The 21,332-nt window shown below is 46.6% G+C and overlaps 1 protein-coding gene across 1 annotated transcript in view; it reads left to right on the forward strand.

The window, feature by feature from the left end:
* CCDC60 (coiled-coil domain containing 60) overlaps positions 1-21,332 on the forward strand; it is a 156,421-nt gene that overhangs the window by 131,561 nt on the left and 3,528 nt on the right. The window contains exons 7-13 of the mRNA XM_034637989.1: positions 2,830-3,061; positions 10,679-10,763; positions 14,101-14,172; positions 16,670-16,732; positions 17,401-17,523; positions 19,429-19,560; positions 21,106-21,295. Of these exons, the coding sequence (XP_034493880.1) occupies positions 2,830-3,061; positions 10,679-10,763; positions 14,101-14,172; positions 16,670-16,732; positions 17,401-17,523; positions 19,429-19,560; positions 21,106-21,295 (897 nt within the window). The remainder of the gene's footprint in view (positions 1-2,829; positions 3,062-10,678; positions 10,764-14,100; positions 14,173-16,669; positions 16,733-17,400; positions 17,524-19,428; positions 19,561-21,105; positions 21,296-21,332) is intronic.

The following is a 21,332-nucleotide window of genomic DNA, read 5'->3' on the forward strand; positions in this document are numbered from 1 at the left end:
TCTGCACCTACAGAATGAGGACATTGAAAGAGAGGCTCCAAGCAACTCCCCCACAGAAACTGGTATTCTTCTGTATGTTTACAGCTTGTCAGGGCTAAGACGGCGTTCGTGAGAGCCAGGCAAACTGAGTAAATGACAAAAATCAGGTTGGGTCTAATGCAATAGGGAGTGGTGAGGTCTGTGGCAAATGGCCTATACAGCCAAAGGGAAGAACTTCTGCCCCGCTCTAGCCAATCTGCCATTCGAGAATGGGAGTCCAGGGTTTATCTTTTTCAAGAGAGACCAATAAACTAGATTGTTATATAAAAATCTCCCCAATTTGTAAAATTCTGGGCAATCGTGTCTCCCCATGGGCCACCAGTTGGAAACCACTGCTTCTAAGAAAGTGTAAGGAATCACTCAGGGAAATATTTTCCTTTCTTGCCCAAAAGCAGTCCCTACTGAGGTGGAACACAGAAGCTAGTTAACACTGCTCCTGAGTGAAATATAAAAAATAGAGAAGCAGCATTTGGGGATTTAAGTCAATTCAGACCGAGTCAGTTCAATAAAGGGCAAGCGAGATGCTGAAACGGCCTGTCACATCATCCCCCCCCCATTTTCTTTCTCTGCCACTCTCAATTAATCAGAAGTGTCAGCCCTTCACTTTGGATTTCCTGGCTGAGGTTGTTAATTGAATTTTAATTAATGGCAACTTTAGGAGCACGAAATGAAATCCTAGCTCAAGGAAGATCCACACGGAGTTCTGGATGTAGCTGAGACCATTCCAGTCCATCCTCTTTGTTTTATAGATCAGGAAACTGAGGCAAGACGGTGACTTGCTCAAGGCCCCTGTAAGGTCCCCTGGCTCCGAGTCCAGTGCTCATTGCAAGACTCCAGGCTGCCCCCCAGGGACACAATGTGTCCAGCCTTCAGAAACTTTTATGTGGATCTAGAATCTGGTTTCCAGAGTCAGGAATTCATACGGTGCCAGAGGAGACCAGACGAGGCCACTTCAACGTGCATGTATTACCCCAGCTGTGATGGCAGGACAGAGGGGACGCTGGATCAGGCTCCTGATTTATCAAAGGAGAGAACGTGCCAACTTTGGGCATTTGCTTTTTCTTTATCACAGTCATTCTGTTGCCCATGTGCCCCCTTGGCAATCTGGGTAAACCCACCCTGTCCTTCCCCCTGTGCAACCAGGAAACCCCTTCCGTTTGCCAGAGCACTGAGGTTCTCCCTGCAGTCACGGCCCCACAAGGTAGCCAATCAAAAAACTACTTCTGGGGGTGCCTGGGTGGCTCATTGTTTAAGCGTCTGGCTTCAGCTCAGGTCATGATCTCAGGGTCCTAGGATTGAGCCCCACGTTGAGCTCACTGGGGAGTCTGCTTGTCTTTCTCCCTCTGCCACTCCCCCCTGCTTGTGCTCGCTCTCTCGCTCTCAAATAGAATAAAAAATAGAAATACTAAAAAAACAAACAAATGAACCCCTACTTCATACCATGACTCCGTGGTATGAATCCTGCTGGAGACAATTCTCTCCAGCCTGTTGGGTATTTACGAGATGTTGGTGTGGCCTCCCGCACTGCCTCATCTCCCTACCTGCTTTCCGAGGGTATCAAAACACTCTGAGTTTGATTGAAAGGTGACCTCAGCCTGCCCTGCACGAGCTTTCCTTTTAAATGTTCTCAAACAGAATTGTTTCTGTTAATTGAGTGCAAACTACAACCCAGGGTGCTGCTGAGCTCTTACTCTGGAGCACCTGAGGACCTACTCTGCCCCGGCCGTAAACCTGGCATTTTAAAAGTCAGAAAGAATCATCAATGGGATCAAGGGCATTTTCAATGCCCCAGAAAAGGGCATTGCTGAAAGTACTTTTAAGCAAGGCATAATAATTAGTTTTGGTGTTAGCCTGACCTGGACTGGAATCCTGGCTCTGCCACTTACTAGCTGTGTGACCTTGGGCAAATTAGAAACCCTCTAGAAGACTTGGATCATGAGTTAAATGAAGACATGACCCGGTACAGTACCTTCTGAAGTGATATCAATCATGCAAAAGGGTGGTATGAACACACACACATACCCCTATCCTCTCTGACTCCTTTCCTCCCAAAAGTCCACATTCTCCTTATAGGACTTTCTCTACCTACCCCTTACTAGCTTCTCGGACTTGTCATCTAGACCCTTCCATCCACCACAACCATGGCTCCTCTCCATGTCACCAAAGAATGCTACCCTATCAGACACATCCGCTTCCCTAAATGTCAGATCTAGAATGTTCCCCATCTTGTACTCTTCAGAAGACCCCAGTAAACACAAATCTTCATTCTTTGAGGGCCTGGTGTCAACCTGGTGAACAAGAAGTTGATTCATCCAATTTGGGGTCAAACCAAGAGGTAGCTAAAGAAATGACCTAAAGAAATGAGACTCTCACAGTTTAAAAATCAACTCTGATGATTATTACAAAAGCAAAGTCTAAAACTCCTCTGGTCCCTGGTAATGTCATTGGAATATGTGTTTGGCCTCCTGTGGTGACTACTTAAGCAACCACGGGGCTCACTGAATGGAATTAGTCCCATCATGCTTGCTTCAGATAATACACATTTTAAATTGTCTTGATTTGTGACAGAAGGTCACCCCAGACCCAGGACATGTGTCATGGTGTTTGGAAAGAGCCAAAAGGAATTCACATTCAGAGCCAGGTTTTCACTTTTTCCTTTCTTACTTTCCTTCCTTCTCTCCTCCCTCTTTCCCTTCTATTCGCCCTCCTTCCTCCTTCTCTCCTTCCTTCCATCATTCTGTCCTCCCTCCCTTCTTTCTGCAATCCCTCTTTCTTCTCTCTTTCCTTCAGACCAAGAAATCCAAAATTCCTGTACTCCGGGTCAGCCATAAACCAAGCCGGCGAGGCTTCACACTCGGTCCGTCCCGGACCAGTGGGGGATCGTCCCAGCAGAGCAGCATGGTCTCCACGAACCCCGGCTCGGATGAGCCCGCGGGTGTGATCACCCAGGGGACAGGCAGCAAGAAAACTGAGGACAATGAATCACCTCTGACCAAGCCTGACGAAGAGCCTCTCCACATCAGTAAGTCCTACCTGAGAGCTGACCAATCCGCCTTGACTCTTTGCTTCAAAACCAGACCTCAAGAACCCCTTCTGCTCCACCTCCACCCCCCCACTCAGTTAAAGGAAACACAGGGGTCCCCTAGCCCCGTTCACTTTCCTCCGTCCCCTTTGCTTTCCTCCAGTGAAGATCGGAAATATATTCTATAACTTGGATTACTCTGAGCAACTTCTCTGTGAGAGGCAGCCTGTGGTCTTCAATTGCTCTTTTTAAAATTTTAATATTTTATTTTATTCAGCCCAACTTATATAAAATATTGTCATTTCAACATGTAATCAGTACAAAATACTAATGAGATATTTCATATCTCTTTCATACTAAGCTTTTGAAATCCGGTATTGACTTTTTAAAACAACTTTATGGAGGTATAATTTGCATACCATAAAATTCACCCTTTTTAAGGGTACAAGTCAATGACTGTTAGTCAATTTACAGAGCTGTGTCACTCTCACCGCAATTTAGTTTTAGAACATCTCGATCAAGTCAAACGAAAACCTCATATCCATCGGCAGTCCCTCTCCTTTGCCACCCCCGGCCCCAGGCAATCGTAAATCTACTTCTTGTCCCTAGGGATTTGTCTTTTCCTAGTATTTTATAGATGGAAGTTGTATCATTCTGTGACACCACCTTCCCCACCCCCAACCCCCGCCCCCCAACTGGAACAAGCTTTTTCAGTGGTTCACAATCTGTGGGACACAAGTTCTTTAGAAAATCCATTAACAGCTAGGGTTCCTCTCCCCAGAAGAAAATTTATACACAGTTTTGCATGCTCTTTCAGGAGAAGCCTATGGACTTCCACCGGATGGAATTGTAACTAAGGGGCCGCCTGGGTGGCTCAGTCAGCTAAGTGTCTGCCTTCGGCTCAGGTCATGGTCCCAGGGTCCTGGGATTGAGCCCCTCATCGGGATCCCTGCTCAGTGGGGAGCCTGCTTCTCCCTCTCTCTCTGCCCTTACCCCTGCTATTCCTCGCTCTCTCTCGTGCTCTCTCTCAAATAAATAAATAAAATCTTAAAAAAAAAAAAAAGAATCTTAGCTAGATTCAGTAAGTCATGTAAAAAATTTTTTTCTCAGAATTTTTTAGCTTGAGCAGGTACGGTGAAAGGAGATAGGAAAAGAAGGGGTTTATGCAGAAAGAGCAGGTAGAAGGGATAAAAAGAGAGGATCATAAAAGAGGCTGGCCAGTGCACAATTATTGCCTCTGGTGCCTGGGACCCCCTCCTGCCACATCTCCTGTGTCCCCTCAGTGGCACCCAAGCTGAGGCCTGGCTTCTTCGCCAGGGCTCTTCCACACCACCGAGAATGCCCGTCACAACCAAGGCTGGGCTGGGCTGAGCTGAAAAGGACTGGGTGCGGCATAGATTCGAGGAGGTTGAACAAGAGGTGAAGGTAGACCAGAAAGCCTGACTGAGGCCTGACTCATCAAAACCAAAAATGGGCAAAAGGGCAAAAATCCTGTAAGTGGTCAGGACTCTGAGCCATAGCTACCAATGAGAAAAAAAAATCCCACCCTTGTCAACAGGCATCCATGAAAGGCTCTAAGCCCTGAAAGCTGCTTGCTGAACAGCTTATCTAAGATAGAGAGGAACTAAGCTCAACCATCCATAGACACGTGATTCTTACAGATATCTTGAACCTTCTTTCGTTCAACACATATCTACTGATGAGCTACTGAGTGCCTGGAACTGAGAACTGCAGTTTCTGCCCTCCCCAAGCTTACATTTTAGAAGGAAGAAGCAGACCATAAATAGGAAAGCTGCAAATAGCAAGGCGAATGCAGGTAATATGTGATCATAAGATCATAAAACAAGACGTGGGCCAGAGAGAGACTGGCGGTGGGAATGGAGCTAGTTTAGCCAGAGTGGTCAAGAAAAGCCTCTCTCAGCGCTGACATTTAGGCTGAGATCTGAGGATATGAAGCCGGGGAGAGAGACAGGAGTCGGAGCGGGCAGTGCCTTTGTAGGGCAAGGCAAGGACTTCAGCGTGATTCTGAGTGCAACAGGAAGTCTCTGGAAGGCTTTCGGTACAGGAGTAACAGGCTCTGGTTTTCTTTTCAAAGGTGTCTGTGTGGTTATTAGTGTCACATCCATGCTGTGTGTCTTTAAACCCTGAGAGCTCTGCAAGCAGGAAGTGTCCCCAGCTTCAAGAACGGGCTTGGTCCAGAAGCAGAATACTGCCCTCCCAGTGGCAGCGGGAATGCAGAAGGAAGGAGGGAGCAGAGGGGGAAGGAGGCTGTGATGAGCAGAGGGGTGAACAGTGCCACCTCTCCAGGCACCCAAGACACCGCAGACCTGTCCCCAATGGCTGCCTCCGTCCCACATCTAACCAGTTGTCTGTTCCCATCAGTCCTATCTCCTAAAATCTTTGAACCTTCTCTCTTCATTTTCACTACTTCATCTTAGAAAACTGGGGCACGTAAGCTAGTTCCTGACACTTACGTTTTGTTTCATACACAAGGTTTTGTTTCAAAAAAAAAAAAAAAGTGGGAACGGTATTTTAAGATTTGAGAGATTTTACATAAAAATGTTGATTAAAACAACAACAACAACAGCAACAACAACAACACTGTGACAAGAGTGGACCCACAAGCCTGCACAGCATTCAACTGGAGCTGCTCCTCTTTGGTGGGGCATGTGCTGGCTAGTTTTCCCCAGTCCCCACCACTTCCTATTACCCCCAATTATTGCTCCCATTTGGCCAAGTGCATGGCCATTTATTGTCTCATTTGCCCTACTGTTTTCTCAGAATAAGATGATAATGATCATGATGATGATAGTACAATAGTTAATGCTTAAGAAAACTTTTAAGTATCGGCACTATTCTAGCTTCTAGTATATGCATACTAAGTGTGGGTGTGTATATGTATATGTATATATATACATATACACATAAATGTATATGTTTACATATAAACTCAATGAATCCTCAAAACAATTTTGTGCCTATTTTGTAGATAAGAAAATTGGGGCACAGAGAGATTACATTATTTGCCCCAAATCACAAATCTAGTAAGCGGTGAGGCCAGAATTTGAACCCAGGCAATCTGGCCCTTATGTCACATTTAATGTCTATGCTTTACCCAAGTCTCTAGAAAAAGTGGAAATGAACGACCAAGAGAGAAACTTGATTTTTCTTATACTAGCTCCTGTCACCCATCTGGTGCCTGACCTCCACAGGTACCTGAGTCTGGAACACTCCCCTTCCCCTGGTCCACATTCTCATTACCTCTCACCCACATGACAGCTACAGCCTCCTAGTCTCCCTGCTTTCTGTCTTGCCCTCACTTGCCCATGGATTCTTCTCCATGTTGAGCCAGAAGGAACTTTCTGAATTAAAAAATCTGATATGGGGCATCAACGTCGCTCAGTCAGTTAAGCGTTCAACTCTTAATTTTGGCTCAGGTCATGATCTCAGGGTCATGAGATCGAGCCCTGCACTGGGCTCTGCACTGGGCATGGAGCCTGCTTAAGATTCTCTCTCTCCCTCTCCCTCTGCCCCGTCTCTACATCTCTTTAAAAAAAGAAAGAGGGGGCACCTGGGTGGCTCACTTGGTAAAGTGTCCACTCTTGATTTCAGCTCAGGTCATGATCTCAGGGTAGTGAGATGGAACCCCTTGTTGGGCTCCATGGTCAGCGGGGCGTCTGCTTGGGATTCTGTCTCTCCCTCTCCCTCTGCCCCTCCTCTCACTCTCTAAATAAATAAATACATAAATAAATACATAAAATCCTTTTTAAAAATCTGATATAGTGCTCTCCAGCTTAACATCTTTCAAGATTCCCCATTGCCTCTAAGATATTGCATCTGATCTTGTCCCAGGCTGTTATAATCATCTCAGCTCTTACCACTTCACACCTTACACCAGGCATTCCAACCGCACCAAAATGCTTTCCTCTTCTTAAACAATGCACAAGCTTTCATGTTATCCTCTGTCTGCAATGCCCTTTCATCTGTGACCCTTTAGTCTGGTGGACTCCTATTCAAACTTCAAGACCCAGCTCAAATGTTCCCTCCACTGTGAAGTCTTCCCTGACGCTCCCAGGTTCCCTCCTCTCAGTTCTCTTAGTACTTTGTATTTGCTTTTATTGAGCACTTAAATTTAAATTTACAACTGTGTCTCACTGTATGAGGTAGGAACTTCTTTTGGCTAGATACAAAGATCTGAAAAATAGTGGCTTAAAACAGATAAAACTTTATTTTTCGTACAGATTAAAGAAGACCAGTCCACAGCTGGTATGGCTCCTAAAGGTCATCAGGAACCCTGCTTCCTTCTGTCTTTCTTTGCCACCATGCTTGGCATTATTTTATGATCAAAATGGCTGGAATGCCAGTTGTCCCAGCCACATGCTAGGCTGGAAGCAGAAGGAAGCAGGTGACGCAGAAAAGTGTTGCTTCCTGCTGAGTGGAAGCAGTCTGCTCGGAAGCTCCATAAAACATTTCTACTAAACTCTCATTGCCCAGAATTTTATCCAGGGGCACACCTAGCTGCAAAGGTGTTGGGCAATTGGTCTAGTAAACGCTTACCCTCACACACACACAAAAGAACATACACACCCATGCACACAGATGCACGCACACACACACACAAATGCATGCACATATTTCTATTACTAAGGAAGATAGAGGAGAGGAACGTGAGCTCACTGCCCATGTGGAACACCGGCGTCTTATTCACCTTCAGCCCAGCACACACTGGGTGCACAACAATGACTGGGAGATGCATTTCCACCAGAGACCTACGTCCCAGAGAGAAAGTCTTTCTACATTCACCTCCTCATCCTTCCCCTCTATTTATACCTTAACATTCATCCCATTTGTCATAGCCTTGACAAAAGTAGATTAATTTCCCAGACTTTCACTGCCTTCTAAAAGCTCCTCAAATTTATTCTGAATTCATGAATCCTATTCTGAGAGACACACCATTTGACCAGGGTCTAATTTCCAGGCTGGCTGCATAATGAAGTCTTTGTGGAGGCAAACCACTGGGGACAGCAGGTTATGGCCTCTCAGTGGACTGATCCCCTCCCTAAATCAATGGCAAGGGGTTTCACAAGAAACCAAAGCCAGGCCATTCCTCCTGCCAGTCTTGAAGCTCCCAGTCTTGGAACTGTTAGAGAAGAAACTCATTTAAATAGCAACTCAGAAAGATGGATCCATCCTATGGCGGCTAATGTTCCCCCACAACCCAACCCCATACAACAAAAAGACCTCCTCTATTTTCCCCCAAAGAGAAAGAAACAAATTTAGTCACTCAAGAGTGAGATTTACGGACAGGCTGTGGATGGGAGATGGAGGAAGGAAGTCAGAATTTGTTTCTTTGGTGTATGATTTGGCATTTGAAAACACAGGATGCCTTTGTCTGTAAACAATGGATAATGTCATCCCCACAGCTCTGGGGACTGAGGACCAAGCAGGTTCCTCTGAGTGTGGGCTTCCCATTCTTCAGGGAAACCCTATTTTGTGACATCTGCACCCCGTGCAAATAAGTGTCTACTCCCAGGTAGCCTTGAGGAGTAGATGCAAACTCCTGAGTCCCCAGGCTTTATTTTAGCTCATAGGTATCCAACCTCAGCTATATGATGGATGGAGCTTGATACCGCTAGGCACTGTACTTACCCAGAGGTATTATTGGCAAACAGGAAGAAAAATGTTTGGTGCGTTAAGTGAGTGTGAAGCCTTCCTCATGATTCTCTAGGAGAGCTGCCCAATGTGCAAGGTCACCAAGGTCATTTGCTGGTATCCACCCACCCCTAGGCTGGCTTGAATATGGGTGGGTGAAGGAGTGAGGGAAGAGTCAGATGTTGCTCCTTGCTTCCCAGGAGATGGGAAGAAAGTGGAAGGGAGCCATAGCTCCCTTACTAATAGGCTTCTAGACACTCCCCAATGATTCTGGGATGTGCCGCAGTAAGGGAGATGGGCGTGATGAGACAACGATGAAGATCGGATTCAGGTCAACTGGAATCATGCCCACAAATTACTAGGAAGATACAATACATGGGAATGAGGAAGGTGAAGTGGAAAATGGCTGAATGTTAGTGTTCATCACAGCCTAGATGGCTCCAAGATCATTAAGGGGAAGTGTCCTTGCCTTAGCACCCAGTGACTGCATTCATAAACAAGGCTGGATACAAATGGCAGTGGGAAGCACTGGGCTTCACTCCTGTAGGTATGGCGTTTGAGACCTGCACTTGTGTTGATGACAGGCACCTGCTGAAGGGTGCAAATATCCCCATTGGCACTGTCCTCCTTCACTGATACCCCAAATCCAGCTCAAGTTCTCCCAAATCCTTCCCTCTTTTTGTTTTCTCCTTATCTACTCACTTACGTATTCAGCAAATGTTGACTGGGACTGCTCTATGGCAAGCACAGTGCCAGGTACTTGCAAATCTGTATCCACATGAAACATGTAGGACTTCCACTGTCCCACTTTCCTTGAAGCGTATAGTTTACCCTAAATATATTTCATTTTCCAACTTTCGAGTCAATGTATTAGCTTCCTGGGGCTGCCGTAACGAAGTTCCAGGAACTGGGAGGCTGAAAACAACAGAAATTTATTGTTTCACACAGTTCTAGAGGCTGGAATCCAAAATCAAGGTGTTGCAGGGCTGTGCTTCCTCTGGAGCCTGGAGGGGGGATTCCTTCCTTGCCTCTCCTTGCTTCTGGTAGTAACTGGCAATCCTCGGCCCTGGGCTCTAGATGCATCGTCAATCTATCTGCCCCTGTCATCACAGGTCATCCTCTCCCTGAGTGTCCCCTCTTGCTATAAGGACACCAGTCATACTGGATTAAGGCCCCATTCCACAGCTGTATGACCTCATCCGCAATGTCTCCATTTCCAAACATGAATGTACATAATTCACACTCTGAAAAACTGGGGGATTAGGACAACCACATATCTTTTGGGAAGACACACTTCAACCCATAACGGTCAGGCACAAAGATGTATTTCCTACACTATGTAGAAAGCAACAACATTAAGTATGCAAGGAGAAGTCACTAGAGCAATAAGGAGTGTCGAGAGCACTGGGGTTGGGACGGGGCTGGAGGGTGTGTGCCTGCCCAAATGCCACCGTCCGTGAGCAGCAAGAATGAGCCCCATCTCAGAGTCTTTTCCAGGAAAGCAGAAGGTCCGGATTTTTACAGGAAACCTTCCAGTTTTAAAAGGTTAGGCTCTACGTCAAATCAAACAAAACATGTGTGAGCGAGATTCAGCCTGTTGATCACCAGGTTGGAATTTCAGGTCCACAGGATCAGGAAGCGTTTCCCAAACAAGATGATTTCTTCTCAGAATTGGAAACTGTTCTCTCTGGCTACACTAGAGTTTAAGGTCAGGGGGGGAAGTGAAGTGAGACAGGAGAGAAAACAAGCAGCCAGATCAGAGGCCATGTGGAGGAATGTAAGCGTTACCCAAAGGGAAAGTGACAAATCACTGGTTTTAAGCAGGGAGGTGATGTCTGGTGTACAACCTGCCAAGCTCTATGGGCTGCCTATCTCTCTATCCCTCTCCAGCTCACCCCACACAGAAGCAGAGAGGATATCAGCCCTGCCTGCCCTCTGGACAATGACCTCTCATGTTCCCATCAGATTTGCAGAAGCTGCTGGAGATGGTTCGGGAAGATGCCCGAAGGACAGTCATGATGGAAAATGGGATGCAAAGAAAAGCACCCAGGTACGTTCTCTTGACCCCTGTGGTAAATAAAAGATGTCAGAATAATAGTGATAACATTAGCCATAGCAGTTTCAAATTTTTTTAAATAGTAATATTTATTATATTATGTTAGTCACCATACAGTACATCCCTGGTTTTTGATGTAAAGTTCCATGATTCATTAGTTGCGTATAACACCCAGTGCAACATGCAATACGTGCCCTCCTTACTACCCATCACCAGCCTATCCTATCCCCCACCCCCCTCCCCTCTGAAGCCCTCAGTTTGTTTCCCAGAGTCCATAGTCTCTCATGCTTCATTCCCCCTTCTGATTACCCCCCCTTATCCCTTTCTTCTCCTACCGATCTTCCTACTTCTTATGTTCCATAAATGAGTGAAACCATATGATAATCGTCTTTCTCTGCTTGACTTATTTCACTTAGCTGCAACATAGCAGTTTCAAATTATTGAGCATTTTCTCTGTGATGAGCACTGAGCCATGGACTTTCTCCATGTGTATCAACTCCCTGGGTTCTTACAACAATCCTCCAAGGAAGACACTATTGTCTTTTTACAAATGAGAAAATGAGGCTCAGAGGGGCTAGGTAACTTGTTCAAGGTCACCAGCTAATGAAGAGTAAAGGTACAACTTGAATGCAGATCCTTCTAATTCCAAAAAGCATCTTCTTAACCACTATGCTGCACTGTTTCCCAGGAACTGTAAAGTTATTTGTCCACTCTTTTACTGAATAGTGATGAATATGTATGGACTAGGTACTAATTATTGCAGGAAGCATGATAAAAGGAAAGCTCAGACCTAAAAGCCTGAATAATAGGGGAATGTCATCTAGTCTGCGATGGGGAGGGGGGTCAGAGAAGTTTCCTCCAAGGAAGAGACTGTAAGGGATTGTGGATGAGGTGAGAAAGAGAGCTCCCCAGCCAACACTGGGGGCAGGTGAACATTTCAAGCAGTGCACATGCAAACATGCTCAGAAGGGACCATGGCACCTTCAAGGAACCGAAAGGCGGCCAGAATGGGATGGAGAGGGGCATAAGTCTGTCCGGGGACCTTGGAGGCCACCTCAAGATTTCTGGTTTCCTTCCTAAGAACAACAAAGATCCTCACAAGTGTCAAGCTGGCGACCACGGTGATGGGCTCATGGCATCGGACTGGAACCTGAAGTGCCCTCCTTCTGGCGGGAAGCCTTATCCATAGGACTTCTAACCTCGCAAAGCCTCAGGGACCACGCAGGCTAGAGCTGGAGTTTCCTTCCCAAGTACAGATCCCTCCGAGCAAGCAAATTACTTCCTGAAAATAAATGATGCACTGGAAGAGGTTCTTTGTCGCTTTCAGCCTCCTGGGATGCCGGCGCTGACTTATTGGTTATTGTTATTACCGTAATTACAGTGCACCGAGCCCTTGCACATGCATCACACCCGCTGAGGCTTGCTAATGACAGACTTCTGCTGCTGCTGCCTCAACTTGCATCAGGGGCTCGGAGGGTGGCACGTGGAGGCGTCCCGAGACCGTGCTGGCCCTCCAGGCCCTGGCTGCTGTTCCTGATTTACCAGCATCGGAGACCTACATTAATGACGAAGCATCAGCTCCTTGAGTCTCCCTTTTTTGTAAGAACCCGCGGCATGAACACCAACTAGAACAGGTCGACTGAGCCTTTCTCTAAACCTCCGTTTTCTCATCTATGAAATGTGATTGTGTGGCCTCGAAGCACTGGCCTTGGAACCAAGTCGGCTAGGGTGGATGGATCTCCCTCCCTGCCACTGAATTGCTGGGTGATGTTGAGCGAGTTGCCTCACCTTTCTGAGCCTGATTCCAGTTCTGCAAAATGAGGCTCATTAGCAACGTATCCCAAAGGGTTGTAGTGAGAGTGACATGATATTATCTTTGTAAAGCATTATCATTGTTGTGGAAACGACGTCTATTTCAATGAGTCATGTTAAGAATTTGCACGTGCCTAACATATCACAAGCACTCGATACATGGCGGCAGTGGTACTTTTACTTCACACGTAGCATCGCATGGAATCTTCACAGCGCGCTGCTGAAGCAGGTGTATTCACAACTACCCGTTGCCAACGCCCCACCATATGGATGGAGAAGGGCAATGAGTGACTTCCAGAAGGTCCTCAAAAGACAAAACCACACGAAAACATAAAACTCCTCGCCTGGCCTCTGCGTTCACTTCAGAAATACAATAACCATGGTGACAGAGCAAGAACTTGTTGAAATTTCCCATCCTCCTCAATTCCTCCGGGAGAAACATCTCCCTAATCTCTCCCTGAGGCAGGAAATACTGGAGGCTTCTCCATAGAGCTGCAGAGAGACAGCGACGAAAACCTGCCCATTTTCTTCTGCCCTCCTCCACTTTAGAATCTGGATTCCTTTTTCAATTGAGGCCCCAAATCTGCTCCCCTCAGGGGGCTGACAGAGAAATCTAGGGTTTTTCAGAACCCCTAACAGTCCACTGGACCTCAAGGCCAGACTGCCCCCTGGTCATCTTAGTCTCTTCGGGCTGCTGGAACAAAAATACCATGGACTGGGGGGCTTACAAACAGCCGATACTTATTTCTCACCGTTCTGGAGGCCGGGAAGTCCAAAATCAAGGTTCCAGCAGATTCGGTGTCCAGCGATGGTTGTCTTCTCGCTGTGACCTTTGCATGGGGGAAGGAAGCTCCCTGCGCTTTGTTTTATGAAGGCACTAATCCCAATCATGAGGGTTCTGACCTCATGAGCTGATCACCTCCCAAAGGCCTCCACCTCCTAATACCCTCACCTTGGGGATTAGGATTTCAATATATGAATTTGGGGCGGGGGGATACAAACATTCAGACTGTAACACCACCCAGGAAGATGACCTTTTCTTAAAATCTCCTGCCTGTATTTTCTAAATGTCTCTGAGGATCAGAATTAGCTGGGAGGCTTGTTAAAAATACAAATTTGTAGTCTTCATCCCAGACCCACCGAATCAGAATCTCCAAAGGAAACTGTTATTTTTTAACAAGCACTTTAAGTGGGCACCATTGAATAGGGTGCTGAGACATTCTAAGGTTTCAAAATGGGCTCTCTGCACACCTGTATCAGAAGTGTGTGTGTGTGTCTGTGTGTGTGTGGTTTTAAATGCAACTTCTGGGGCCTCACGCCAGGCCTGATGTATCCAAATCCCTAGGAGTATGGCCCAAGAATCTGTATTAGTAGCAATCTCTCCAGGTGATTCCTATGCCTGGTAAAGTCTAAGGATCCCTGCTCTAGAAAGAGAATTCTCCATCCTCCCACAGATACTTCCTGCCTCAGGGGCACCGTATGTTCTGTGCCTTATTAAAAGACTGGTCTTGCTTTGCAGTATCTTGCCAATGCTCAGACAAACCAAGAGAGATTCTGCCTGTAAAGACACGCAGACCACCCGCAAGTCAAGGTAGGAGGGCACCCCACAGTTACAGGGGCCACTGCAGAGATGCCACTCACCAGCCTGTGGGAAGTGGGGCAGGGAGGGGGGCCTTTTTCCTTCTTCACTAGAAATAAGCCCCTTAATTTCTGGGGCTGGGAGTGGTGAGTATCCAGATGTCTCTCCTCCCATTTAAACTGTATAAAGTTAAAATCTTCCAGTCGTGGAGAGACATGAACCAGGGAGGGTGTGGAATCCCCTCCAGGACTACCCTTTCCCTCTTTACTTGGGTGGCTTTTAATGAGGGAGAGGAGGCCCACCCCCATTTCACTTAACTCATCTTGAATAGACTCATCAGTCCCCCTACCTGTGCCAGGAACAGTGCTAGGTTTGGAGGGAACAGCAAATAGGACATAAGTAGTCTGCCCTCGCAGACCTCACTATCTGGACTGGGTGGGGTCGTAACTTTTTTTGTGTGCTATGGACCCTTTCAGAAAAATGCATACTGTAAATCTCAAAGGTTTGCAACAAAATCTATAATACTATAGATTATGATATTACAACCAAATTTGGGATATAGTCATCTATGGGCTTCTTTCACAATGAGTTAAATAACAAGACTAGCAGCAGATCTAATAACTACTGTAATTTTAGATTAGTGTTGAATGTAAATGATCTTTCAAAGTATCAGCCACAATTGCAATGTGTTGTGCACATACATGCGATTTCCATCTCTGCTAAAGCTAGTTGAAATAAAGATGTAACCTTTTTTCCATCTGCATTCATGGACGCCTTGAATCCTGCCCATGGTTAAGAATCTCTGGTCTAATGGGAGAGCCATGCGTTCATTAAAGAATCCCACAGAGTTAGCCATATAATCATGACTACGGACAGTGTTCTGAAGGAAAAGTACTCCTTACTGGGTGAATGGTGAGCACTAGGGGCCTAAGACTGAGTTTGACTTTTAAGCTGAGACCTGAAGAAAAGAAGATTTAACTAGCCTATGGCAGGAATAGGTGGGGATGGGTGGGAATAGGTGGGAATCGTGTTCCAAGCAAAAGGAACAGCCTGTGCAAAGGGACTGAGACAGGAGGAAGCTTAGAGGCACTGAGCAGAAATCAGTATGGCTGAAACTCAAGGAGAGCCAAGGAACAGGGAGACAGAGATAGGCAAATGGTCACAGCTAATACCACTACTTCCCTCACCTCCTCCCTCCTCCCTGAGTCACACTGTCAGTGCTAGAACAGAAGAGAGCCATCTACAGGAGGGAGAACAAAGCCAACACACTCTCCCAAAGAATTCATCTGCAGGGGTTGGGGCAGCTGGTTGGAATCCAAACACAAGGAGCTCTGGTTACAATTCCTGGGACCCTGCATCCCAGCAAGATGGAATAAGGGCTCCATCCATCATCTACTAGAGCTAAGACCTCTAGAGCTAGTCCTCTGAGCCTCTGGGAAAAGTAGCAAATGTCAGGACCTTTCTTATGGAGAGGGGTTGGGAAAGGGGCCAATCTACCTAAGGAAGTTCCAGGTGCTATAGGGCCAGAAGGGAAAGGTCAGCTGCCCATCTCAGGGATAAGAAAAACAGGCTCGTCCTCTAGAACCAGACAGAAATGACAGTGAAGTAAGTTTTCCAAGTATTTGGTAAAAAGGGAGACAGGGCAAGAGAGAAGGTGCAAGACACTGAAGGACCCAAGAGAAGGTGCACGGGAGGGATGGGCATGAGCAAAGGAGCTTCACCCCCTTCTAGGAACTCCGACCAGGCAAAACTACAGGGGGAGTGGCCACTCAAGGAATTCAATCAGCTCACACCTAGAAAGGGTTCAATGTCAGGAAGAGCTGAGTGATCACAGATGAGGACACTGACAATCCAGAGATGAGGTGCTTGCCCGGAGACTGGGAGGTGGTGGTGCCCGGGTTGGGCTCTGGAGTCAGCTCTGTCTGCCTCCAAAGTAAAGCAAAGTGAGTGGTCAACTCAGGGTCCAGTTTAGAGAAAAGAATCTTTGAATGAAGATGCAGTCTGGGCTTGGGAGCATCAACATCATGACTAGAAGGACTTGACCATCCCTTCACCAAATTTGCAGTCAGCCCCAGGGTTACATGCTAATTGGTATAGAGAGAGGAATGGAAGGGGCTCAAGTAAACATGTCCTCCAGAGGGAAAGATCAATTTTGTACAAATGAAACTGGGATCCAGAAAATATGTCATTCTGACAATACACAGAGACAGAAGGTCAAAGTTAGACTAGAAGAGTCAGAGGCTGCAGAACTTGCTGTAGACCATGAAGCAGGGTTGGATTTGAGCAGGTGGAGAAGAAACTAGAAGGACCCTCTGGGAAGGGGATATGGGTAGAAGCAAGGGCCAAGAGGTGGGAAAATTTTACACTCAGTTCCATGACTGGTCCCTTGATTAGAGCCACCTCCTTTCCCTGAATCCTGGAGGCCAGCAGGTGTCATGGAAGCCCTGAAGACACCCTTTTTGCAAAAAGCAGGCTCCAGGCAACCTGAAATCATCCCTTTGTGTTTCAGTGACAGATTCATCAGTACAAACGGAGAGAGCCACACCCAAGTCATCCAGAAGAAGTCTAAAAGGTAGGCCAGATGGGCAACAGAAGAAGCTGGGCAAAGGCACTGTGACAACCACATCATCCGTCTCCCCAGGGGTGTGGAAATAACCCAGTGCAGACCACACTCCCTGAAGTCATGTGAACTTCTTGAAGACAAGGAATGCCTAGGGCAAGGGGCTCACAATCAAGATGTCAATGCAGACAATGGCAACAAATTTCCCCTGTGTGCCAGGCACTGGCTGAAGCAGTCCACATTACCTGCTTGTTCCCCAAAACCAATCCTATCAGGCAGGAGCATTATCCCATTCTATGGAGGAGCAAACTGAGACCTGGCCAGTTGAGATGTCTTGCCCAAGGCCACCCAGCTAAGAAATGGCGGTGCTGGAGTGCGAACCTGAGTCTCCCAGCTCTAAATTCCATTTTTATCTCCCTGTCCTTAACATTTGCTGGGCTCAAGTGACCAGATGTCTCTCTGTGGACTTATTTAATAAAGCCTGAACCACCAGCCTGATGTCGTTGGGAAGATCTGTCCTTCCTATATCCAGGGAAATGTGGAGGGAGGATCCAAGTGAGCGTAGAGAACCCAGGGTGGTACAGAGAATCTCCGTGGCAGAGCACCTTGGGGCTCAGGCAGTTCAGCCTCATGGGGCTGATCCTGGGTGTCCCCTGAGCCTTTCGTATCTGCGTCTACAGCCGCACGAACCGTGACATCATCCATTCCAAGACTGATGTGTGCAGCTCCATGAGGGCCAAGTTTTACAGCGTGGCCCAGGAGGCCGGCTTCTGTCTTCAAGACAAGTTGGAAATCTTCAGGAAGTAAGGGCACACAAACATTCATTCATCCAAAGGACATTCATCTGGTACCAAGTATGTGCCCACTGATATCAGGTGCTGGGGCTTAGCAGGGAATAAGGATGTATTTCCTGCCCTTGGAGAGATTATAGTCTCCTGGAAAATATGGGCAGAAACAGATAACTGAGTTGATAAATATATAGGCACAAATTATAATCATTGCTATACAGAAAGAGAACAGGGTGCTATGTGAGAAAGAAACCATGAGGACCTAATTTAGGCTGGGTAATCCAAGAGGACTTCTCTAAGGAGGTGACTTTAGGCAGAGCCCTGACAGATGAGGAGGAGCTGGTGATATGGTAAGAAAGTAGAAGGACATTCCAGGCGGCAGGAAAAGTACATAGAAAGCCCCAAGACATGGAAAATTTGAAGAGAAGGGAGAAGGAGGGGGTGAGAGCTGCATAATGCACAGCCATGAATGCCACACTTGAGACTTGGAACTTGATTTTAAGAGTACTGGCGGGCAACTGGAAGATTTTCTTTCCTACTCTGACAACCCAATAACTGTCTCCCTTCCCAGCCTACCCCTTGACTGCAGTGACCATTCACCCCAATAAAACTCATCCATTCCATATAATGAAGGTTATATTGTGACCCTTTGGTCTCTCACCCTTTAAGCATGAAGGAGTTAGCTGCTCTGACTGCTTGTTTGGAGACGACTTGCCCCCACCTTCTGGGAGCCCCCAGGCTGATGAAGGAGACAGACAAACAGGAACTTACCACACAGGCTGATGAGGGCCAACATGGGAGTGGGCCTGGAGCTAAGGGAACACATGAAAAGAATGTCTTGCATAGTCTGAGACAGCAATCAGAAAGGTCTTCCTGGAGGAAACATTTTCAGTTTAATAAAAATTGATGAGATTTCCAGGGCACTTACTATGTACCAGCCAGGGGTGTAAGAGTTTTGTATTTATCATTTAGCCCTCACAAAAATCTTATGAAGTAGGTGCTGTTATTAGACCCATCTTATAGATGAGAAAAGTGGGCTCAGAGATGTCTCTTGTCGAAGGTAGTAAAGGTGGAATTCAAACCCAGAGAGTCACGTAGGAAGAGGCAAGGAGGGATGGGAGTTCCAGGGGAAGGTAATAGCAAAGTCTTGGCAGCCAGAAGGGGCACAGGGCACCAGCAACTGCCAGTCAGTTGTAGCTGGGGTTCAGGTTGCTTTCATGGTAATCAGAGACAGAGACAGAGACCAGATCATAAAAGGTCTTGCTAGCCCAGCTGTGGAGGTTGAACTTTACCTTGAAACTTTGTTCATGAGCCAAAGTATAAAATGCCAAGCTGGAAAATGTTGTAGAAGCTGAATAATCCAGAGCCTTGGAAGGGCAAGTTACTCAGGGGACTTCATTACAAGTAAAATGGAAAGCCACTGAAAGTTGTACACAGGTGAGTGACACAGTTATGTTTATAATGTAAAGGCTCCTTAGAGACCTAGGACATATGCCCATAATGATAAGGAGAGTGGGAAAGAGGGGAACCAACCTGAGTCAAACACCTACCGTGCGTCTGGCACTAAGCTTGGCACTTTACACACATTGTGTCATTTAATCCTCGCCTCTATGAGCCAGAACCATTACTACCCTCCATTTTACAGTTAGAAAGCTGTGTCAGTACAATCAAAAGTAGTAGGGAGAGAATGAAGGCTGACAGAAAGAGACTGGATTCAGCAAGCTAGGAGCATTTCAGGACCTTGGAGAGAGTCACGTCTTCTTGTGGCCTGAGCCATGTTCCAAATTGAAGAGTATCTGAGAGGGCTGAGGATTTCATGAAGAAAACAGCGTTTACGTCTGATCTCAAAGGGCAGCTAGGGTGGCTAAAGGAGAAGAGGGTCTGATCTTCTTCCTCTTTTTCATACAACCTGTGATACAGGCGCCAAGAAGAGAGAGCCCACCGAATGCTCCAATCTTTTGTCATTACCTCCAATTTTAAAAAGGATATAGCAAAAATGAGGCATGAAGCGACCATGGTAAAAGGCGATGCAGAAGAAATTGCCAACCACTGGTAAAGGTCCCGGGAGCCAGATAACATGGTCCTTGACGTGGGGGTGGGGGGAGGGGCTGTTATTACAAAATCACATTTGATCCGTTATCCTTCAAGACTGTTCTTGGCCATCAACAGGGCTCCCCACCCCCAACAGGCAGTCAGGCAAGAACCCCTCAATTCCTGAACCACAGATAATCCAACAACTGTGTGCTCCCTATTTATCTTCTGTTTGATTCAGACTTGCAAATAAGGACTAATTTGCCAGCCCCTTTCGAGAGGCAGATGAGGCAAACCACCTAAAAATTTCTATAAATTGTGAGGTCTATGGGGCAATCCCTACATTCCCCATATAATTTGACCCCTTAAGGATATAAAACCAGGCAGGCATATCCTAGGAACACTGAGCCCCAGCATGAGGGTGATAATAGAATTACAACAAAAAGCAACAGGGATGGAGTGATTACTGGGTGACAGACGCGAGCCTAAGAAATTTTCCTAAATTATCTATTTTATTCCCCACAAAAATCCTGACAGTTATGTATGAATCCCCACTTTGTAAACAAGGAAGCCTCAAGATTTAAACCCCTGTCTGACCCCAGTGTTTGTGCTCACCTGCAATACAGAACTGGAGTCTGCCATGAACCCCATCATGGCAGGCTGAGTAAACCAAGATCTAAGGGTTAGAAGAGAATGTCTAAAAATGGACCCAGAATCCCTTCCATGATTTTAATAATGTGGAATGGGAGTTCACAAGGAGAAACAAATAAATATATGCCACAAAATATAAAATACAAAGCAGTGCACGTAGCCCAAAGTTAGATGATCAATTTCTTCTTCAAATTTCTCTACAATTGATTCATCTCTATGGGGGGGGGGCGGGAATCCTTTTTTCTTTTTTCAAGAGATGCCATCTCCTGCCTTAAACCCTGGTCATACCCGAACCACTTCCAGGTTGGAATCTACCTTATTCCTACCATCTCAAGAAGAGATTACCAAACTACTGTCCAACACTGTGGCAGCATTCAGAAAGGTTTCTAAAACCCACAAAGCTGTGGCCCAAGCTTACTCACTATCAGGGACATAGAAAATACACACACACACTTTACCCTCCCTCGTCCTCCTCCTCCATCTTGGGCGTGAAAGCCCCTTGCATTCCGGCAGGAATTCCATAGATGTGTCCGAGTCCTCCCTGGCCTGATGAACTCTCAAAAGAGAAGCTTCAGAATCTCAGTGCCCCTTCCTTTCTTGTGGCTTTTCACACTGTCTGCTTGATTAGAAAAGCCATAAATGCTTTAAAGCATGCCCTTAATTTGCTTTTTTTAATGAGATGCAAATCATGCTCCAGCTTTTACTACCCCTGAAAAAAAACAAAAGACTTGCCTGATCTGTGGGCCCTTTACATTCAGGAACAGAGGCAGTTCTCCCAGATAAGGATGAGGCTGCCCTGGGAGACATCACACCAGTGGTAGAAAGAGAGAATAGGGAGGGAGGACCTGAGATACCCAGACCCACCCCCCAGCAGCTTCCTAACTGGCCCTCTCTTCTTGGGATTGGGAATTGAAGGTACTTTCAACTGCTGTCCAAACTCCCCGAGGACCTGAAGAACTTCCGCCCCGCCCAAAAGGTCCTGGCGAAACTGCAGAAGTTTGGGGAAAACCTGGACCTCAGGATCCGGCCCCATGTCCTCCTGAAAGTGCTACAGGACTTGAGGACCTGGGAGCTGTGCTGTCCGGACATCGCTGTGGCTATCGAGGTAACTACTGTGTTCTGTCTGCTCCTCGCTATGCCTC

The sequence above is a fragment of the Ailuropoda melanoleuca genome, chromosome 12, assembly GCF_002007445.2.
Source record: "Ailuropoda melanoleuca isolate Jingjing chromosome 12, ASM200744v2, whole genome shotgun sequence".
In the NCBI taxonomy this organism is placed as follows: domain Eukaryota; kingdom Metazoa; phylum Chordata; class Mammalia; order Carnivora; family Ursidae; genus Ailuropoda; species Ailuropoda melanoleuca.